The sequence below is a fragment of the Papilio polytes genome, unplaced genomic scaffold, assembly GCF_000836215.1.
Source record: "Papilio polytes unplaced genomic scaffold, Ppol_1.0 DF824269.1, whole genome shotgun sequence".
In the NCBI taxonomy this organism is placed as follows: Eukaryota; Metazoa; Arthropoda; class Insecta; order Lepidoptera; family Papilionidae; genus Papilio; species Papilio polytes.
The window spans coordinates 3,233,896-3,253,575 of record NW_013524935.1 but is presented as its reverse complement, the minus strand read 5'-3'; the positions used below and the strand labels follow the sequence as shown (position 1 = coordinate 3,253,575).

At 33.3% G+C, this 19,680-nt stretch overlaps 3 protein-coding genes across 7 annotated transcripts in view; 1 reads left to right on the top strand and 2 right to left on the bottom strand.

The window, feature by feature from the left end:
- LOC106107627 (eukaryotic translation initiation factor 3 subunit A) overlaps nt 1-9,868 on the bottom strand; it is a 20,883-nt gene extending 11,015 nt beyond the window's left edge. The window contains exons 1-16 of one of the 4 annotated variants that reach the window (XM_013288568.1): nt 9,676-9,868; nt 9,242-9,470; nt 8,747-8,921; nt 8,456-8,644; nt 7,933-8,040; nt 7,380-7,588; nt 6,587-6,753; nt 5,531-5,674; nt 4,598-4,802; nt 3,961-4,060; nt 3,056-3,285; nt 2,472-2,664; nt 2,071-2,175; nt 1,774-1,903; nt 1,116-1,318; nt 479-621 (exon numbers count right to left, since the gene is read on the bottom strand). In XM_013288568.1, the coding sequence (XP_013144022.1) occupies nt 479-621; nt 1,116-1,318; nt 1,774-1,903; nt 2,071-2,175; nt 2,472-2,664; nt 3,056-3,285; nt 3,961-4,060; nt 4,598-4,802; nt 5,531-5,674; nt 6,587-6,753; nt 7,380-7,588; nt 7,933-8,040; nt 8,456-8,644; nt 8,747-8,921; nt 9,242-9,470; nt 9,676-9,727 (2,582 nt within the window). In that variant the 5' untranslated portion in view covers nt 9,728-9,868. The remainder of the gene's footprint in view (nt 1-478; nt 622-1,115; nt 1,319-1,773; nt 1,904-2,070; nt 2,176-2,471; nt 2,665-3,055; nt 3,286-3,960; nt 4,061-4,597; nt 4,803-5,530; nt 5,675-6,586; nt 6,754-7,379; nt 7,589-7,932; nt 8,041-8,455; nt 8,645-8,746; nt 8,922-9,241; nt 9,471-9,675) is intronic. The other 3 variants (XM_013288584.1, XM_013288577.1, XM_013288591.1) reach the window with 3 other exon arrangements.
- A 230-nt stretch (nt 9,869-10,098) lies between these two features.
- On the top strand, nt 10,099-11,392 carry LOC106107660. The gene is made up of 3 exons (XM_013288626.1): nt 10,099-10,519; nt 10,715-10,829; nt 10,986-11,392. Exons 1-3 carry the CDS (start codon nt 10,170-10,172, stop codon nt 11,328-11,330), a joined length of 810 nt encoding a protein of 269 aa, XP_013144080.1. The 5' UTR covers nt 10,099-10,169; the 3' UTR covers nt 11,331-11,392.
- A 1,326-nt stretch (nt 11,393-12,718) lies between these two features.
- Nucleotides 12,719-19,631, bottom strand: LOC106107648 (bleomycin hydrolase). 2 transcript variants are annotated; one of them, XM_013288613.1, is made up of 12 exons: nt 19,355-19,631; nt 18,388-18,545; nt 17,854-17,984; nt 17,084-17,198; nt 16,394-16,531; nt 15,618-15,738; nt 15,153-15,280; nt 14,641-14,768; nt 14,212-14,310; nt 13,848-13,968; nt 13,436-13,546; nt 12,719-12,952 (listed from the first exon to the last, which is right to left on the bottom strand). In XM_013288613.1, exons 1-12 carry the CDS (start codon nt 19,428-19,430, stop codon nt 12,830-12,832), a joined length of 1,449 nt encoding a protein of 482 aa, XP_013144067.1. In that variant the 5' UTR covers nt 19,431-19,631; the 3' UTR covers nt 12,719-12,829. The 2 variants fall into 2 exon arrangements, with proteins under 2 accessions (XP_013144067.1, XP_013144059.1); XM_013288605.1 differs by lacking the exon at nt 19,355-19,631 and adding an exon at nt 19,080-19,185.
- Between the last annotated feature and the right edge of the window lie 49 nt (nt 19,632-19,680).

The following is a 19,680-nucleotide window of genomic DNA, read 5'->3' as shown; positions in this document are numbered from 1 at the left end:
TAGCTTTGTTTAATGCACTATAACTTTATTGTTTAGCAAACTTTATATAAGGACTCTGAGACACAACTTAATAGTTTGACAGCCAACTGACGTTAATGTGAATGTGATAAAACAATTAGTCATTTAAAAATATATTACGTTAAATTGCACACAGTGTTTTAAATAAGGGAGAAATAACAAGATTAAGTATAAGTTAACACAAGACTGACTTTAAACGACCGTAACTTGACAATACAAAAAAAAATTTCTTCAGTATTTAAATACATTTTACTATACTATATTTGACTATAATCTAGCCACCGCTTATCTAGAGTAGGCTCCGAAACATTTAGTGAGAAGTTATAATTAGCTGGCGATGATATTTTAAACTACATTTTAATGCATTTCAAACAGAAAACAAAATGAGAGTGTCATAAAATCGCTGCACTGCATGATAGAGAAAATTCCACTAAAGGTTCCCTTAGTGAAGTTAACTAACTTCTCCTTCCTCTCGCGCAGCGCGATCAGTTCCTCCTGGTGGCGACGCTCGCGCTCCTCCTTCTCCCTCTTCTCCTCTTCCTCCTTCAGCCGGCGCGCCTCCTCCGCCGCGCGCTCTTCTGCGAGCTGCTTCTCCGACAACCACTGAAAACATTTAATTTCTATTTGTAAATCACATTATCTTCAGTTGTAAATAAACTCAAATTTAAATTGAATGTTAAGATGTAAAGGCTTATCGAGTTTTGTTTCAATTTATTGGTTACTTTATTTGTTAATTCGTTCTAATGTAAATGAAAATATTATTAAAATAAATATTACTTGAAAAATATGTCTCGCGCAGACTTTACGTAATTTTTCTCGGTCGGGGGTAAATAAATTGGGGAGAAATTAAAGAGATTTTTATTTTATTCTAGCCCAATAATTAAATTTTTTCGAGTCAATATTTTTTTCTGGTTATCTTATAACAAGTAGAAACGTTTTTAATAAAAAAGTGCATATTCCCTATAACCAGAACAAGTAAGTAATCATATTTTACTTTATAAGCTTAAATAAAAACCTGTCATTGGCTGTACTACCACTATGTTTTTATATGTATACGCTGTTGTTTTACTTATATAAATAAAAAAAGTAAGCTATACCTCCTGTCTTCGTTTCTCTATACGCTGCGCTTTGCGCTGCGCCAGTCTTGCCTCGCGTTCATTAGTGAGCCGCAGCTGGAAGTCAGCTAAACACTTGAGGTGCGCAGCGCCGCGCTCGCTGCGCAGTCGCGACGTGAACTGCTCGCGGTGCGCAGACATGCGCGACAGCCGGCTGGCGGTCGCCACGTCACGAGCACGCGCCTCTGTAATAGATATTATTTCGAACTGTATTATTTTCTAGAAATTTCCATCAACGATTTTATAGAAAAATGATTGTTCTAATATCCGGGAATTTCTTCACTTTATTTTCTTAAGGTGACTTTTATTTGTATAAAAATATTATTAGGAGTAGGCTCTTTTTAGTAATTATCTAATTTTGAATATTATATTATCACAAAATCAACGTTCCTTTAATAAAATTAGATTCTAAAAGTAATATGATATTGACATAAGCAGATATTGATAAAAGTTGTAAATATTACATTTTTATATTATAAAAAAAAATCATGAGTTTACCAATAGGTATTTTTTTAATTGTTTTTTTTTTATAATTATTAAGAGATTTATCACTTAATCTAAACAATTAACTGTTTCTAGTAATCTTAAATATGAGTTTTCACTGCCATAACATTTATACAAAATGTCGTCTATAACTTACCAATAAGTTGTTGTATGCGCTCCTTCTCCTGCTGTTCCCAGAACGCCTTATCCTGCACCTGCTTCTCTTCTAGGCTCTTCTGCAGTAACGGGATCTCCTCCAAGCGTTTGGCTCGCTCGAAATAGTCCACCTGTATTATTGAGTTTTTAATAATTTAGTAAGTTTATATCCGACTCGAAGGACCAATTTCGACTGATATATTTAATTATGTATACTAATTTAAAAATGACTAACATATCTATTTCGCTTATTTTAAGTACTTATGGTTGTAGATCAGAACATTATTTAATGGTTCACCTTCTTCTCCTGCGACTTGAGGCGCGCTTGCAGCTCTCTGCGCTCCTTCATCAGCTCCTCAGCCTCGCGCTTGGATATGGCATCCGCGTCCATTTTCTTCAAATCCTGTTACATATATTTGAATTAGATTACTTTTTAACTTATTAACCCCTTTTATAATCACATTTACAAAAAAAAACTTATTACAAATAAATTATTAACATAGAAACAAAGATATTTTTTTCATATGATTTTACAGTGATTATTATATTTGATATATTTGAAGTCCATCGATAGTGACTACGGCCTTAACTTAGGGCAAGTGCGAGCCCGATAAAAACAAATATGTAGTAACGACCTATCAAATGCTTTTGGTATAATATATGTAGGGGTTGTGGTATTTTCTAGTAGTTAGTATTTACCTCTTCATCTAGTTTCTGCAGCACCTTCTTGCCGTGCATGGTCTGCGAGATGTGCGCGATGCGCTCGCGCAGATGCCGCTCGCGCATGGCGGCCATCTCGGAGGCGTGGCGGCGCTTCTCGCGCTCTTCGCGCTCCGCCTCCAGCCGGCGCGCCTCCGCCGCCGCCCCCAGCCGCTGCTGCTCCTCCACGCGACTACATTACAAATATGCCTTTTATAAACTATAATATTTTAGAAATTAGTTCCTTTAAACTATGTTCTACATTACTCCCAAATTTCATATGGCAGTATGATTCAAAATGTTAAAAGGTTCGTTGTTCGCGGGATAGTGTTTAGCGATTCACCATTACATATGGGACATCAAAAATTTATTGTAAAAAGCGTGTTTTATTATCAACACGTTAGCCTTTATTTGGCCACTATTATGTTTCATGTATAGATATTGCAATTAAAAACAAAGAAACACACTACATGAAAGATTTTTTTTCATTAACCTATCAATGCACACCACAGATACTATTTATACTTGAAGTATTTTAAATTTCCCTCTAGAAGTCTTCAATACTGTAATTTGCATATACTAACCGTAGTTCCTCTTCCTCTCGGACGGTGTTCAGCCGTTCAATATACTCCTTCCTCTCCTCTATAATCTTATGTCTCTGCAGCACCCTGTGGTGCTCGGCGTGCTTGTTCTCGTGGTAGTGCTGCACCATGTGCGCGCGGTCCCGCTCGCGCTCCGCTCGCCGCCGCTCCGGGAACAGCTCGTGTACCGCCTTGGACAGCACCTCGGCTGCACGGACTAGTTGTTCACGCATCTATAACATAACGATAGTTGAAAGACTGTTTTAAACCATTACGTTAAATGTTCAGGAGAGCCGTTTAAAATTGAAGTTTTTGGAAAAAAACAAAAACAAATACTGAAAAAAAAATTATTTAAAAGATTTTCAGACCGGTTCTAGATTAAAATTACTTTAATTCTGCATACTTCATTCAATCCACTGACTATTAATAATTGCTGATTTTTTGGCGCTTCATACGCCACATAAGTGCTCTGACCTTATGAAACCTGATCAAATAAACGCAGAAAAATTCGCTGATTCTGAATATGTAGAAGTCAATATCGCCTAAAAAAGCGGTTGAAATAACTAGCCTTTCTCCCGTCGATATATAGAATTAGTATTGTAAGTAGTCCAAATAGACTTTCAGATTCACGGAAGATCTAACAATGTATTACACAGTGGACCAGATCTTCGGGGACATAGATCCGTTAATATATTGGCCAAAGTGGTCCAAAAAGACCATCAGGGTCTACAGAAGAAATTATGTATTAAACAGTGGTCCAGGTAGATCGTGGACCACGGAAGATGTAACAATGATATGCAAATAATATAGCGAGAAATAAAGTTGATGGTTCATGCTGAAAAAATATATATTAGGAGGTTTACCAAGACCTGTATTTTTTAAAATAAATATGTGTTTTCATTGTATACCTGTTCAGCGGGCGTTGCCTGCAGTATAGCGCCGCCACACGCCTCGTCCGCCGCCGAGCACCACTCGCCGCCGCCGGACTCCACACCGAAGTGCACGCATCTGTACAACAAATAGTAAATCAGAAATCAATGCTTCTTAATTCTACGCATATATTTATACGTTTACATTTAATTAAATGTCATTGAAAAAAAAAACATTGTTTACATCGGGTTATAACATACTAGCTTTCGCGATTACGTGCGCGCGAAATTAAAAAAATAGTATGTCTGCGTTTTTCTAGAATGAACTACATCTGAGACTTGATCGAGATCCGTTAAGCCTACTAAACACCCTGAACGTTCCCATCTTACTAATATTATAAATGGAAAAGTTTAGACGGATGGATGAATGTTTGTTAGAGTTTGTAGACTAAACAGCTGAACGGATCTCGAAAACATTTGGCTAATATAAACTAGCTTTCGCCTGCGACTCCGTCCGCATGGCATTTAAAAAAACAAAAATAAGTAGCTTATGTGTTCTTCCAGACTATCATCTACATCCATGGATGTAGAGGAAAGTCTGGAAAGAAAAATTCGCGGGAGAAAGCTAGTTTATAATATTAATGAAAAGTTAGAGTACGAGGTACAAAGTACTAACTGTTTAGCATGATCGATGCGTATCTGCATATCATTGTGTCGGACGCAGTCGACCAGCAGACGCTCCAGGTGGAAGAGGTCGGTGGTGTGCGCCAGCTGCAGCAGGCGCGCGAACTGCACGCAGGAGTAGCACTGCGCCACCTGCCGCACCAGCCGCACCAGCGCCACGTCGCGCAACGCGCTCGTGTACTGCGCCAGCGACGACACTGCAAAACACCGCTCTTGTACTCCACGCATCTTTACACTAACTTAACCATTTAACAAATATTGGAGTTATTTCTCACTGGACATTACTATAAAATTTATTTAGCATTGTTTATCAATCAATACCAACTTCAGGAAAATAATCTCTCTACATAAGTTTTTTCAAAATCTATTGAACCCACAACATAAAAACCTTCAAAGTTTACAATTTCTTAAAAGAAAAATCTCTTTAACACCTGCTTCAAGAAACATATTGTGTGTGTATTGCATACTTATCAATGGAGGACGCTGATAAAGATAATATTTCCCTGCCCCATGTGCCTACATCAAAAATACTGATGTAGATTTGACTGAGGTGGCACATAGCATATCTTACAAGCAAAGGATGGGATACTTCCCTTCAGAAAAGGGTGGGAAAGGAAAGAGGACAATAATTAGGTCTTCACACACACTCAACAGACTGTATACTGAATAGCTTATTATACTTTGTTTCAAATGTTTCGTGCTAGAGCTTTTGAGACTTGTTGAGAGATTTATTACTTTACTTACTCTTAACTCCATATAACAATAAATAAAAGTAGACCGTGTCTTCAAAAACACAGTTGTTATAATTAGTTCAGAAGACAGAGCCCCACTTACTTTTGTAAAAATGTTTTGATCAAGAAGATTTTTTTTTATTCTGATGTATTTTACTAACTTAACTAATATAAAGATATAAAAAGTTTCTCACACTCACTAGGCTCCTCTTGCAGATGCTTGACGACGGTCTGCACGTTGGCGCAGATGGTGAGCGGGTCGAACTCCACCTCCAGCCAGTTGTAGAGCTGCTGCAGCTGCGGCGACGCCAGATTCACAACATTCAGACGGATTACGTCTGAAATTATTTATACTCTTCACATTTGTTGTTGTATTTGCTTTAAAGTTCTCTAATTTACATGCCTTTTAAATATCAATATTGACTGATTATTGTTATTATTCAAAGAAATAAAACAACAAGATATAGATAGAGGACAAAAAAGATCAGATAGCTATTTTTACTAACTTGAAAGTTAGTATCGCAGATTTCAAAGTTAATACAATGCAAGTTGACATAATATACTGTAATTTTGGCATCACACTATTTAGTAGCATATCATATATTCAAAACAATGATCACATAATTATTTATGTTAATAAATATGTTTCTTTCATACATTTTTTTAAAGTAACTGTGTAAGTGTAAATAACACTAATAGTCAAGTAATTAACTACCAGTCGCGTCTAACTCACATATTGCTCTACCTCTGAGGCCTACCACTTATTGGCTATTGAAGCCATAAATGGGATTTATTTCAGAGGCACTAACTTCCAGATAATCCACAATAATCCATATGAAGTAGAGTTATAACTATTATGAAAACTTTGAGAAGTAATCCTTTTTTTTAGTAACATTGAGTATATTTCTTATTGTAGCTTTCTACAACTGAACATAAACAAAAAGCCTATGTAAATTATTTCCAAGAACATTGTTAGACACTGTTTAAATCTGACCACTTCTGAAATTATGGATATCAACTTGGTTATCACCACTTCACTTTTTGACCGACTTCCCAAAAGAAGGAGGTACTCAATTCGTCTGTATGTTTTTTTTTACAAGCCTATTCTTAACAATACCTCAATTTAAATCCATTGTTTTTAAAACCAATGACAAAGGCTACTCATAGTATAAAGTGTTAACATACATTCAAGCTATAGTGTATTTGAAACAATTTAATAGTAAGGTCCTATGTTATACAACATCACTTACCCTTCAACAAGCTGGCTCTGGTCGGTGGTTGTGCCAACCCCAAAAGGACAGCTAACCTCTGAGCCTTTTCCACAGGACTCTTGTCAGTTTCCACAAAACGGTCAAACTCTGGATGAAGTGATGGTAGAGGTACTGATAGAACTGCTACTAGGACACGGCAAGCCATTCTATATGGAAAAAATTATAATTGTTATAGTTTAATTTTAAAAAGAAATCAAATACCCAATTTTAGAAGGGATCAATGAAGCATTATTATGACAAATAATGTATTGAAATACAATACTTCGTGTAATTACTTGTTATATGCAAAAATATAACTCTTTTATCTATATGGATGGATAAAAAGTTAACTAGGTTTAGTAATTTTTTTAACAGTTATATTTTTAAACATAAATCATATGAATAAATTGATATTTAATAATCTGTGCAGACTTTAAATAACACAAACAACAAATAAACATTGCTTGTCGCGTCAAGACTACAGGTATGCTATCCCTCCGAGGCCTACCATTATGTTACCATTTAGGGTTACATATGGGATTTATTTCGGAGGCATACTAAACATGTTATTAAATTAAAAAAAAAGTAAAAACCAACAATCAATACAACGAAACTATGTTAAATTTTTATACCAAACACTTATTACCTTTTACATACAGGTATACAATATGATTTTTTTTACATTATTTTAATTTTACAATAAACAGTGGAGTTTTTTTATACTCATTTCTTTCAAACATATTTACCAAAAATAATTTAGTATCTGTGGCAGTGTCTATATATAAAATCTTACTTCTGCAATTCCTCTTGGGTGATATTCTTCTTCATTTCACGGGAGAGTTGGAACAGCTTGAGGAGTGCTGCAGCATGGAACAGACAGTGGCCAGCCTTCCAGAAGACCAGCGCCAGTTTGCCGTAGTAGTTGGCCATGGTCTTCGCCACTGGTGTCTTCTTTGACATGTTCATTAAGTTGTGGATGTCTTCTATTGCCTTGTATGCTTCCTGTATATATTGTGAAATTAAAAAAAAAACGTAATTAAATTTAAATTTCAACTGCATTTTCATGTAATGAATATTCAATAACAATATTGATTGATCTATTATTAATTAATTGTTTTGAATTATTTGATAACTATTGAATTCACAAAACGAAAATGATAAAACACTTGTGAAAACTTTCTTTAATCACAATTTTAATATTGACAAAATAAATTAATTAAGTTCTTAGCAACTCTAAAATAGCAAAACATACACAAAAAATATATTAAACACACATATGAAAGGATTTTTGAGTGTAAACACTACCCATGTAAGTAATTAAGAGTATTATGTGGATGAAATCTGACCTGCCACAATTCCATCTGTATAGCGCTGTCGAGTTGGAACAGCCTGGTCTCCAAGTTGAGCTGCTGTGTCTCCGGCTTGCTGATGCTTACGTTACCAGTTTGTACCTTCCATGAAAGTAGAAATAAAATACTGTATCAAACTGTAATTTTAAATTAAACTATAGTAAACTTGATGGGATATACTTAAAAATTAATCTTAGATTAGATAAGTTACATAACTTTTGATAAATTAAACTTTAAACTAAAAAAATGTCTTGACAAATCCATAATGTGGTGTAAATACAGACTAACTTTAAACTTGTACAAGTATATCAGGGCAAAGGTGAATTAAATCTTGACTGCATCCCAACTTACATTGTGTTTTACTTAGTTTATTAGTTTTAAAAAGAAATTTATAATTCAGTTGGCACAGTAGATAGTCCTTCCACATTATGTATCTGAACTACTGAGAGTAGGCTATCTAATCTTCAGGGATGCAATGCTCCGCAGTGGGTGATAAGTCTATCGAGTTTTTTTTACTTACTGTTGGTTTACAAATATCCTCAAGATGCTTCCTCAGCTTATCACAGAGTTTCCTGAACTCAGTCTTCCTAGAGTATTTGAGACAGAACTGGAACGCCATTCGAGCGATGTCATGGTACAGAGTTTCCACATGTGCATTGGTACGGAGCAACTCTAAACATTGGCAGTAGGATTCCCACAGGAATTTCACCTGAAACACAGTAATTAAAGCTTTTACTCAGTTAAAAAGTTAATTTTGATAAACACCTTGGTTACACCTCAAAGCAAATAAGTGATTCTTCTGTTTCCTTACCCATGGTGTCAGTATAGTTCTATCAGAGCGATCTTGTGCATCTTCTCCGGAAACTGCACTCAACAAGATACTCTCCGGGGTTGCCAAGTTATCAAGGTCATCGGTGTCAATCACAGCCTGTGTGGATTGAGCCCTGGCTGCCTCTGTGCGCTCCTCGGCCATGCGTAAATACCCTCTAAAATTGATACACATTAATTTAATAAACTTAATTCACCTTTTTTAATATATAGTTTTTTTTTCGGTACAAAAATTAGACAACCAGAACATATGTTTTTTTTATTACATGTTGTCATTTTGTTGAAATTTCTTTGATATTAATGAAAATAAAAATTATGTGAAGAAGTATAAAAATTAAATCATATAAACAATTAAATAGTTTGTAGGTCTTTTCTCTTAGAAAAATGTTATATCTATGTTATAATTTATAACTTGAAGAAGTTTATTTCTTCACACCATGGAGATCAATAATTGATCTCTGATCAGAATAATACAAACCTTATAACTTGTTCAAGCGACCCCACGTTGACAGATTGGAACATATTCCTGTACTGGAACAAGCCCTCCTTAGCGATATGAGACTTCCTCAGGTCCACGCAAAGTTCCAAATATTTGAACATAATCGGCTCCAGCACAGACTCGGACCAGTTGTATGCCCATTTTTTGTTTCGGAACACTTCCTGAAGTGTGTCCAAAGCCCGGGCTGGCTTGTCCAGTTCCATAAACTCTATAGGAGAAACCCAACATGTTGTTTGGTTATGTCGTAAAACTTACGTATTATTTGTGATGTAACACTCAAAAATTATGATTTTTAAATAAAAAATAATAGTGATGCTACAGAATTACGGCGTAGATATCCAACATTTAAGAAAGTGACAATAAATCAAAGCTGAACATGCAACGTGGTATGATTGCAAGAAATATGTACAAACCATTGGCCCGCTTGAGGGCATTTTCCGGTCTTTGACCGTATCTCGCCATCATTTAGACTGCTTTCTGATCACTTCATAAATGAAAATTTCAATATCCGAATATCGGCAGTAAAGAATTTATTGAAAAAATTCGTCACCACCGCTCACCGCTGACAAGCGACCACGAATCAAAATGGCGGACGAAGCAGGCAGAGGCCGAGGGAAATGCAAATGCAATTTTTCATAGCTGGCCTTCTGTAGATCTAATAAGGATAAAGATGTTACGCCTTTATTAAATACCCGCTATCAATTAGTTATTTTTAATGAATTAGTATAATATTAAATGAGTTTTTTTATTTATGTATTTAAAAACTTTATAAACTCATCAACTGTCAGCTTGACGTTTAACCGATTTGTCAAAAAAGAAAATTGTCATGTCAATGTCACGTTGTTACAATTATCAAGTTAATTTCATTTATTTTTGGCCATAAAAAGTTATTGTAACCTATTAAAAAATGAGAGTATTTATAAAGTTATTGCTTTTTAGACAACCGTACACAATTTGCTACATAACGAAAGATGTTTTTATGCTACCAGATGAGCATTATTACAAAGCAATTGGTCTAAATGTCGGCGAATGTTATGATCATATAGAAACACTAACATTATCAAGAACAAAAAAGTTGAAATATACAATAAATAGTTTATTCTTAAAAGCTTTCCTAAAAGAATGTGTTATCTTTGATAAATACAGATGTAATGTAGTAAAGAATATTTACCAAAAATGTAAATATAAGCAGAATGAACCAATATTTTTAAAACTTATTTTGGAACCACCAGACCAAGAAATTATTGATTATGAATGGTAAGTACACATACATAGTGTAGAAAATAAACGTTAAGTGTGAATGCGTCCATAAATGGACGAATGTTTCTTACTCTAAACTCCAGGAACACCTAACCAAGTTTATATTTGTAGAAGTTAGTGTTATGTATTTTCAACTTTTAAACTATTAATAAATATAATAAAAGCAATATTTATAGTTTGAATACTTTTCAGGAATGATAGATTGAATTATCTGATATGGACTAGAGTTGAAATAGAAAATGCCTTCTCCTGGCTTTCAACACTTGGAGGTGCATATTCAGCATTAGGCGATTATTTTGAACATTGTGTAAGTTTAAAATTTACTGAAAATGCTAAAGTAACAATTACAAAATAAAATATTTGCTTCATCAGTAATTCAGTTTGTGTATAATTATGTTTTATGTAAAAAAAAGTTTATATCACTATACTAGAGACAAACTGAAGTCTTCCAATATTCTTTCAGGCGGAAGAAGCGGGAAGAATATCCTTGAGACAGTACAAACTTTCGAGAATGTTGGGTGATGATGGGCTTGCAGCACGGAGTAAGTTGTATTCCTCAATCGCATATGCTCAGAGAGGAAAGCTGAAGCTTGCAAGATATATAGTCAGAGATATAGCCACATTTGCAAGACAGACTCATGATAGAAGACTAAACCGTATGTGCCAAGGTGTTTGGGCGAAATTGAAATATTTACGAAAGTTAAAACCAACAGTGATAGTGAAAGATGAAATCAATAAACCAGTTGTAAATATGGTTGGCAGAGGTGATGAAAAATTTGAAATAACCCAAATGGTGTGTGTAAAATGAATTTTGTTTTATACTGTGTAGTTAAATTTAAGTGTATGTGCAATAAATTTTTACTATATTGATTTTAAGACTTATTTGTAACTCGGTGAAGTTATCAAATTTTCTGACATAAGTTTATCTATACAAAGTTTATATGTTACAAAGAGAACAGATTTGTATTTTTGTATGTATCAAAGAAAGTCAAAAACTACTGGTCCAATTTTAAAACTTTCAAGCCGTTTCAAAATTACATTATTTCTGAGAAATAAAGGCTATATTACTGGAAAAAATATGAATATATGAAATTATAATAAAGCATACACACTTTTTTATTGCCTAAGTTGTCAGCCAGTACAGCATGTTTATGAATAATTCATTGTTAATAAACAGCCCTACACTTACGTCACGCTTTAGGCTACATATTTTAACGCCATTAAACTTAGGGGGTAAATATTTTGGATAAAAACCCTAATGTGGGAAAGTGACCATAAGTTGCTGCCAAAATCAAGGAAGCAAGGTTGTCATCATGTCATGTCATTTTGACATTTGTAATTGATGATTTGACAAATGTAAACAATAAAATTAAATTTTCATAATTTCATGCGGATGAAGTCGCACGGGAACAGCTAGTTTGAAATAAAACAATATAAACAATGAATGTTTTATATTTCATTAAAGTACATTTCCACTGCTGAACTATACAAACTATTGTAAATAAACAGACATTTTATACAGTTATTTCTACAGTGGAAATTCAGTTACATCTAACACATGTATTGAAAATTATTGCTCACAAAACATATTGGTAACTATTTATGAACACAATTAAATTAGCACCAGTTTATATGTACTTTAAGCCATTTACATACTCTTAGTTCTGTCAGTTTTAAGTTAACAGTTAAAACTGTACAATAAGTAAAATTTTAACTGTACAGTTCAATTGATAGTTGAAATTTTCCCTATATTTTACAGTTTTATCAGTTTGACTGTTCAGTTAAAACTGAATTGTATTTGATTGACTGTATAATGCTTTTTTTCCATCGGCAAATGTATTTATGTATGGCAGATGCATGTATGATTATAAACATTTTTCTAAAACTTCCCTTATAACAAGTGTTGAACATTTTACTTCAGAAGCCTCCAAATTCAGTATAAACAACACTAATTTCCATCAATTGCATATTTTCTCATTAAATCTGTGAATCCACAGACATTTGTATCAAATGATTGCATCCTTGTCTTCTACAAGAAAAAAGTAAATAATAAATTTAGTAAGCAATTTCAAAGTTAAATTTTAAGATGTAATCAAATAGATATGGAAAATTAAAAGAACTAATCTAAAGGATTTTACAAAATTTAAGAAACATTTTTGTCTCAACAAATGTTTATAAATAAATTCGTAGTGTAAATTAAAAAATCCTAAAAAAGTACATTGCATACAACAAAAAATATTATAAATTTTGAGATTCCCTAAAAAATATTGATTGGTAGCTTCTGAATATATTTTCCCAACAATTTACTTAATCCTTGCAACACACGGGACAGGCGAGCGTGCCCATGGGGTCCCAGGCTGGCAACACCTTCGCCTCTTGCTTGAACACCTCCAATACTGAATCTGGTACGAATTTTTTATCTACAACAACCTGAAAAAATCATCAATGACAATAAATATTTGAATTCAGCTTCCAATATAAAGATATATGACAAAAATAAGTAATAAAGCTATTACGCAACCATTTAAACTATGAAATGTTTAGTTAAATCGTATATATGTGTTAACTTTTTAACTATTTTTGATGTATTCTGTATTTTTAAAAGTTATTTGTTAATTTGTGCTATTTCTCAATACATTTATCTTTATTTAAAACAACAAGAAATTTTGCTTACACATGTATTTTTTAACTGTACAGTTTGATTATTTAGTTAAAACTAGCCTTAATAATATTAAAATAGCCTTTTATTGATACACTTTTTTAGTTTATCTAGGAATAGCATCGCTGTTTTAGTACTTAAAAATAAAAAAAAAATTAAATAAGGCAAAAATTTCTATGTATACAGTTTTGTATTGATGTTTTTTTTTAACAATTAATTTCAGTTTCAGTATACAAGAATAGAATTGAACTAACCTCAAAAACAAACTCCTTGAACCAAGGCGTGGTAAGAAGCAAGTAACCTTTGTCATACTCTTTGTCTCCATAAGAATTCTCCACTCGGAATTTCAATGGATTTCCTTGTTCCTAGAAATTTAAACATGCATCATTAAAATTCGACCTAACAACTAGATGGCGTTATTTTCAATTAGTTTACACTAATATTATAAATGCGAAAGTTTAAATAAATGGATGGATGTTTGTTAGAATTTGGAGCCTAAACGGTTGAACGGATTTCTATAAAATTTTGTATAGATGTAGAGGATAGTTTGGAAAAAGACATAGGCTACTCAATTTTGTTTTTTAATTCCACCCAGACGGAGTCGGGGGCGCAAGAAATTTAATCATTGATTTGTGATACAGTTCATAATATGTAAATGATACATACATCAGTTCCTACAGCGGTGAACACCATAGCATGTGTCATACATGAATCGCCATACATCAACCGGTCAGCCTTGTTTAGACCAACTTGCACTTCTGTGTTGAACACTAGCTTGAAATCTTGCCTAGAAAAATATACCATATCATAAAAGGAGAATCATTTGCTTTAAAAATAATTGTAAAATAGATTTAAAGCACTGCTAATAACAATGTATGAATATAAAATGGTGTTGGTCCTTCAAGTCGGATAAAGATTTAGTTGAATTATTAACTTTTGTAGTAATTAGCAGATTTGACATTGGACAATATGGTGATAACTATTATTCTATAATAATTGGGTGAACAAATAACAAGTACTGTGAACTCACGCATCCAAGTCTTCAAGTCCGTTCTTACGTTCAAATCTCTTGGAAACCTCGCACCCAAACCACACCGCCTCGCCGCCTTGGATACTGTCTTTGACAACCCTATATAACAAACAAATAAATAATAGTTTTTCTTTATAACCTAGTATTTTTGCATGTAACCTTTTATTGCTGATAACAAGAAACGGTGGCCGTTCTATTCTATACTCTTAGATATCGCTGGTTGTGTCATATCAAGACCACTTTAGTTGATCTCCTGTACCATATAATCTACATACTTTATGAGGGTCGCGACAAGCTGATTGTGTGATATGTCCATGTTTGTTGAACTCCTGTACCATATATTTCACGTACTGCAGGAGGGTCAAGCTGCCAAGCTGGTTGTTAACAAGACCATATTAGTTGACCTCATGTTCTATAGGAAATACATACTTCATGAGTGTCTCAATAGGCTGGTTGTTGTACGCAGTCTGCCGGCCGCCCACCATATTGCCAAGGCAATGCAGCGTGTACAAGTTGCCGAAGGGATTAGATTGTCTCGGGTCACTCACCAGACAAACCTAAGAAATATATTTGTTAAGCTTTCACCGATAGATGGCGTGATTCTTAACCTAAGTTTTGATGTAAAATTTATTAGATTTCCACAGAAATTACAACCTGTTTGTTTTTTATAATAGCCTATAACTTTCTAAAATAATTTGACCGTCAAACAGTATAAGGATTTGAAAATTCGATTAGTATTTTTAAATTTTACAGTGAACAAACTTGGGCATTATTTTATGATAGTATTAATACTTGACCGGAACATATAAAAACTGTACAAAAGGATATAATAGTACAAGGTCTCACTTAAACTTATAATAGCGTATTTATTAACTAATCTGTGTCGAAGTTAGGCTAGAATTCTAGTATATTTAGCTGATATTGTAGATATAGCAACATACCTTGTCATCAACATTGAAAAGTGGTCGAACATGTTTGTTATAGAACTCCTGCGGGCTGAGAGGACCAAAGTTATTGTACACTTTCTCCTTGTTGTAGAATTCCAATGTGAATTGTTCCGGAGGAGTACCTGAGAGTAGATTTTGTTAGAAGTTTTGAACAAGGGAATAAATAAAATTGATGATTGCTGTGATATTTCTATACTAACAAAAAAGTAGCCTGTGTTCTTACAGGCTATCTTCAACCGTTTAGGCTACAAATTCGTAAAAAGCAAACATCCATCCATATAAACTTACACATTTATGTTAGTAATTAGTTTCCGTCTGCGACTCAGGTGGAGTGAAATAAAAAAATTACCCTGTGTGTTCTTCCAGGGTTTCTTTTACATGCATTAATATTAATAATATTTCATCCAGATCCAAACATCCATCCATATTAACCATTAGTAAGTTTTATATTATAGTTACCAAGGCAGGTAGCAACGATATGATATATGACGGCCATCTGCTTGTCGATGGTCTTCTGTATGTCTGCGTCCGTCGCCTGCGCACACACCTGGTCTCGTAACTCCTTCGCGAATTCACGCAACTGGAAACAAACATATATTTAGTAAGCAGTTTCCATTGGGATATAATCACAATCGGTCGACTGATGGAAGGGCCAACGGGAAACCTTTTGCACTTTGTACTATTTATCTCCTAACTAGCTTTCGCCCGTGACTACGTTCGCGTGGAAATAAAAACACAAATTAGTAACCTATGTGTTCCTGCAGACTAATGTCTATATCCATACCTTATTACATCGAAATTCGTTCAGCAGTTTAGGCTACAAACTCTAACAAACATCCATCCATAACTTCGCATTTATAATATTAGTGTGATTTAAATTTAATTCCACCTCTTTCGTACATATAGTTAATAATAATAATAAATTAGTAGTTGATTTAAGGGAAATACCCTTATTCTGTGCGATCCCCTCTGTTGATTAAAGTTAGGCAAACGCAGAATGTAAATGTCGAAGCTCGGCGAACATTTCGCTATTTTAGCGAATTGGGAAGTCCGATTGCTTGTTTATTACCTTATACTATAAAAAGTGTGCATATCCTATGTTCAAGTGTACCTATGCAAAATATACTACGAATCATCTTGTAGTAATGCTACCTTCTTAATTTTAGTATAAAATGCATGCAATGCAATAACAGCATGAATATTTCCATACAGTTCTATATTTTGTATGATTTTACCTTAGTTTTGATGATAGCATTCATATGCAGGCTGCGACGAGAACTGAATGACTCGGGGAAGCACTTCTTGGGCATAAGGCCATACTTGTTGACCAGGTTCACGATCATGTCCCACTGTCCACCATCATTGATGGGATCCTGGTAGTTGGAAAATAAAAACATTGCAATTACGCATCTTTTAATAATAATTCTAACTTTTTTAAAACTTCATTCTGTTAAACAATATATTTTACACTAGCATCTTGCGATTTTGACGCAGAATTAAGAATGTTCTAGTGACAATTATTTCCGTATTATAATGTATTCTAATAGCAAATTCATTTATAAAAAAAAAACTAATATTATAAAGAGGAAAATTTGTTTTTTGAATTTTGTATATGTTAAAATAACTCAAACTACTGGTCCGATTTCAAAAAGTCTTTCCCTCATTAAAAAACTACGTTATCAATAAGTAACATAAGCTATTTATTTCAGGCAGAAGTCGCGAGCAACAGCGAGTAAAAAAATAAAATTACACCCTTTTAAAATATAAGTATTATTATTTTAAGTACCAAAAGTACCAAACTTGGAGTTTTAGGTAAAGATGATCACTATGTTATTTAAAATAAAATTAGAATGATATTCCTTGTATATTTTAAAATCAGAACATGTTTAACCAAATAATATTTCAATAAATTAAAAAAAAATAACCTTTAATAAAAAGTTGACAAGTCGTCCCTCCAGTTCCTCCCCTTGGCGGGCTGTCTGTACAATGTTATTCAACCAGTAGTGAGACCGTTCTATTTTGTCCCAGAAAAATAGATAGCTGTGAATTAAATGAAAATTATACAATTGTACCTATCATTGAGGGGTTGGGACCTAATTCAGTTACACTAAGCCCTTAGTAATCTACGAAACGCTTATAAGTGCTTTACTGTATGCCTTGCTATTTACTATACTAAAAGATATGCGTTTTTTTTTTGTTTACAATATTTCTGCAATTTTATATTATCGCGGTTAAACAGAATAGATAGAGAAATAAATGTATTTGTATTTTTTTTAATAGAGGGCATTTAGAGGTCATTTTCTTTGATAACAAAAATTGTATGAAAGTTTTTAATTCTCTGGCGCACATAACAACTATTATCAATCTAAAGTTATCGAGAAATGCTTCTATTGAGGTGTGATAATAGATAAGATAATTTAATCAGTACAATCGCTTGAATAAATGTAAACAAAAACTGATATAACAAAGGTAAATATTACATAATATAATTATTTCCTTTAGTTCTGTTTTATGTTTTTCTTAATTGATTAAAAGTAATTCTTTAATTTTAATTTCATTCATTTTCAGTTTAGAAAAATAGTTTGAATTAAGAATTTTAAATGTGAATTTAAAAAAGTCATAAACCATAGAAACTTTGATAGTATTCATGATAAAAATGTAGATTCTTTATTATTTTAAAGCAATAAATACAAACCCTTGAGAGAACTCAAACTCATCGAGTGCATATTTCTTCATGAAGGGCAAACGCATTACATTGAGTGCAGCAAAGAGCCAGCACCGGCCTGTGTTCTCTTGGTTGGTCACCGGCTTACCCTCAGACTCCAACTACATAACAAATTTAATGTATATTACTAGGTACTAGGTTTAGCCTGCGATTCCATCAGCATGGAATAAAAAACTTAGAACTTAGCCTATGTGTTCTTCCAGAGTATGTCAAATTTCATTAAGATTAGTTCAGCATTTAGGCTATGAATTCTAACAAACATCCATCCAAGTTTACCATTAGTACCACTTATAACATATCTTTATTGTACTTTTAAATTTATGTTTTTGTCCAATGAAAAAAAAAAACCAAACTTTTGGAATTATAATGATGAGATTAGAAAGATATATTGTGTGTAAACCTAAAATAGACCTGACAGGAGGCCATTTTGTCAGTTTTTATCTAATTCGATCTACTGAAAATACTATGGTAATGTTTATTAGGAACATAATTGTAAAAGTTTACCTTAATATTATAGACATGCAAGGTGCTGTCAGCTTGTCTCCGTCTGATGGCAACTTCAAATGGATCGAACCGAGTGCAAGCATTCTGTGCCAGTTCATTCTTTGGATCTTCATAGTACTTCTCTTTCAATTTACTTAATGTCGCCAAATTAAGAGGTTCTAGAAAATAAAGACTAGTTAACATCTCGGGTAGTTTTCTTATAGAAGATTGCAAAGCAAATCGTCACTAATTTCTATAAAATAGTGATAGCTGCCCATAGACATTGACAAAAAGCAGATGGGTCTATTTTCTATATTTCTTTCTCTACTAAATCTACTTTGCCTTTCATGTTAGACATGTGTAAATCAGTTTGAAAGTTTGGACCACCTACATAAATTGTTGAATTGTGGCTCGACCACTAAATTAACAGCTCATGGGTCATAACTAGTGATTCATATCTCAAAAATAACATCGTAACTCTATGCAGGTGCAAATTGAGTAGCTAAGAGCTGCTTCAATGATCTACTTCAACATGTCACAGATTATATTGTATTTAAAATATAAGTAGTATTCATATTTAACAAACTCATTCTTTACAATATAAAATAAATACCAACCACCCACACTCTGTACTCCATGTTCAAGCTTAAAGTTGCCCAGTTTTATTGTTTTATTTTTACTCTATACTGATAAGTTATGCGAAATCAACTCACTTGAGTGAAGAAACTCAATGCCCATGAAGTATTGTTTATTTTTAAAACCAAGTGAATTACAAATTGAGATTTTGATTAATTTATTAATTATCTTATTCATTTAATAACATACAACCATATGAATTCATTTTTTTTACTTAATCTGACAATTTGTGATAAGTTTCTTTCAAAGTGACAGTGAAATAATTTCTTTATAAATCTTTGTGCTCACAATGCGACCTACTTTTGATTGAAATGTTAAAGTAAAATTAAATAAAAGCATTGAAATTCCTTACCCGTGGACATTGCAGCGGCAATCCTTATCGGTGGTTTGTATTTAAATAAACTTGATAAAATGGTATTATAGAGCATTTAATACATACAAAATTGAATAATTAACACTGTAATCTTATCGTAATCCACGTGTCATTAAACAAATGAAATTTAATCCGTTGAAATGAAAGGGAGGGAAATTATAAAATTGTTTGAATTTGAACTACTTTCTCACTCAATCGTGTTTTTTTAATGACAGATGACGGCAGAACAGATGACTTTCAGTTTTATTCAAGCGACATGGTGCGGGTCGGGCATTGAACTCCCTCAGCTGTTAGACAGCTGTGTA

What these genes read in the sequence shown, in the direction of transcription:
- LOC106107648 (XM_013288605.1), bottom strand. Translation starts at nt 19,179, where the DNA reads ATGAATAAGATAATTAATAAATTAATCAAAATCTCAATTTGTAATTCA. An exon ending in ATGCTATCATCAAAACTAAG is followed by an intron (nt 15,739 to 16,393) that starts GTAAAATCATAC and finishes GTTTGTTTCCAG; the next exon opens with TTGCGTGAATTCGCGAAGGA. An exon ending in TCACCGCTGTAGGAACTGAT is followed by an intron (nt 13,547 to 13,847) that starts GTATGTATCATT and finishes TTAAATTTCTAG; the next exon opens with GAACAAGGAAATCCATTGAA.
- LOC106107660 (XM_013288626.1), top strand. Translation starts at nt 10,170, where the DNA reads ATGAGAGTATTTATAAAGTTATTGCTTTTTAGACAACCGTACACAATT. An exon ending in GAAATTATTGATTATGAATG is followed by an intron (nt 10,520 to 10,714) that starts GTAAGTACACAT and finishes AATACTTTTCAG; the next exon opens with GAATGATAGATTGAATTATC. An exon ending in GCGATTATTTTGAACATTGT is followed by an intron (nt 10,830 to 10,985) that starts GTAAGTTTAAAA and finishes ATATTCTTTCAG; the next exon opens with GCGGAAGAAGCGGGAAGAAT.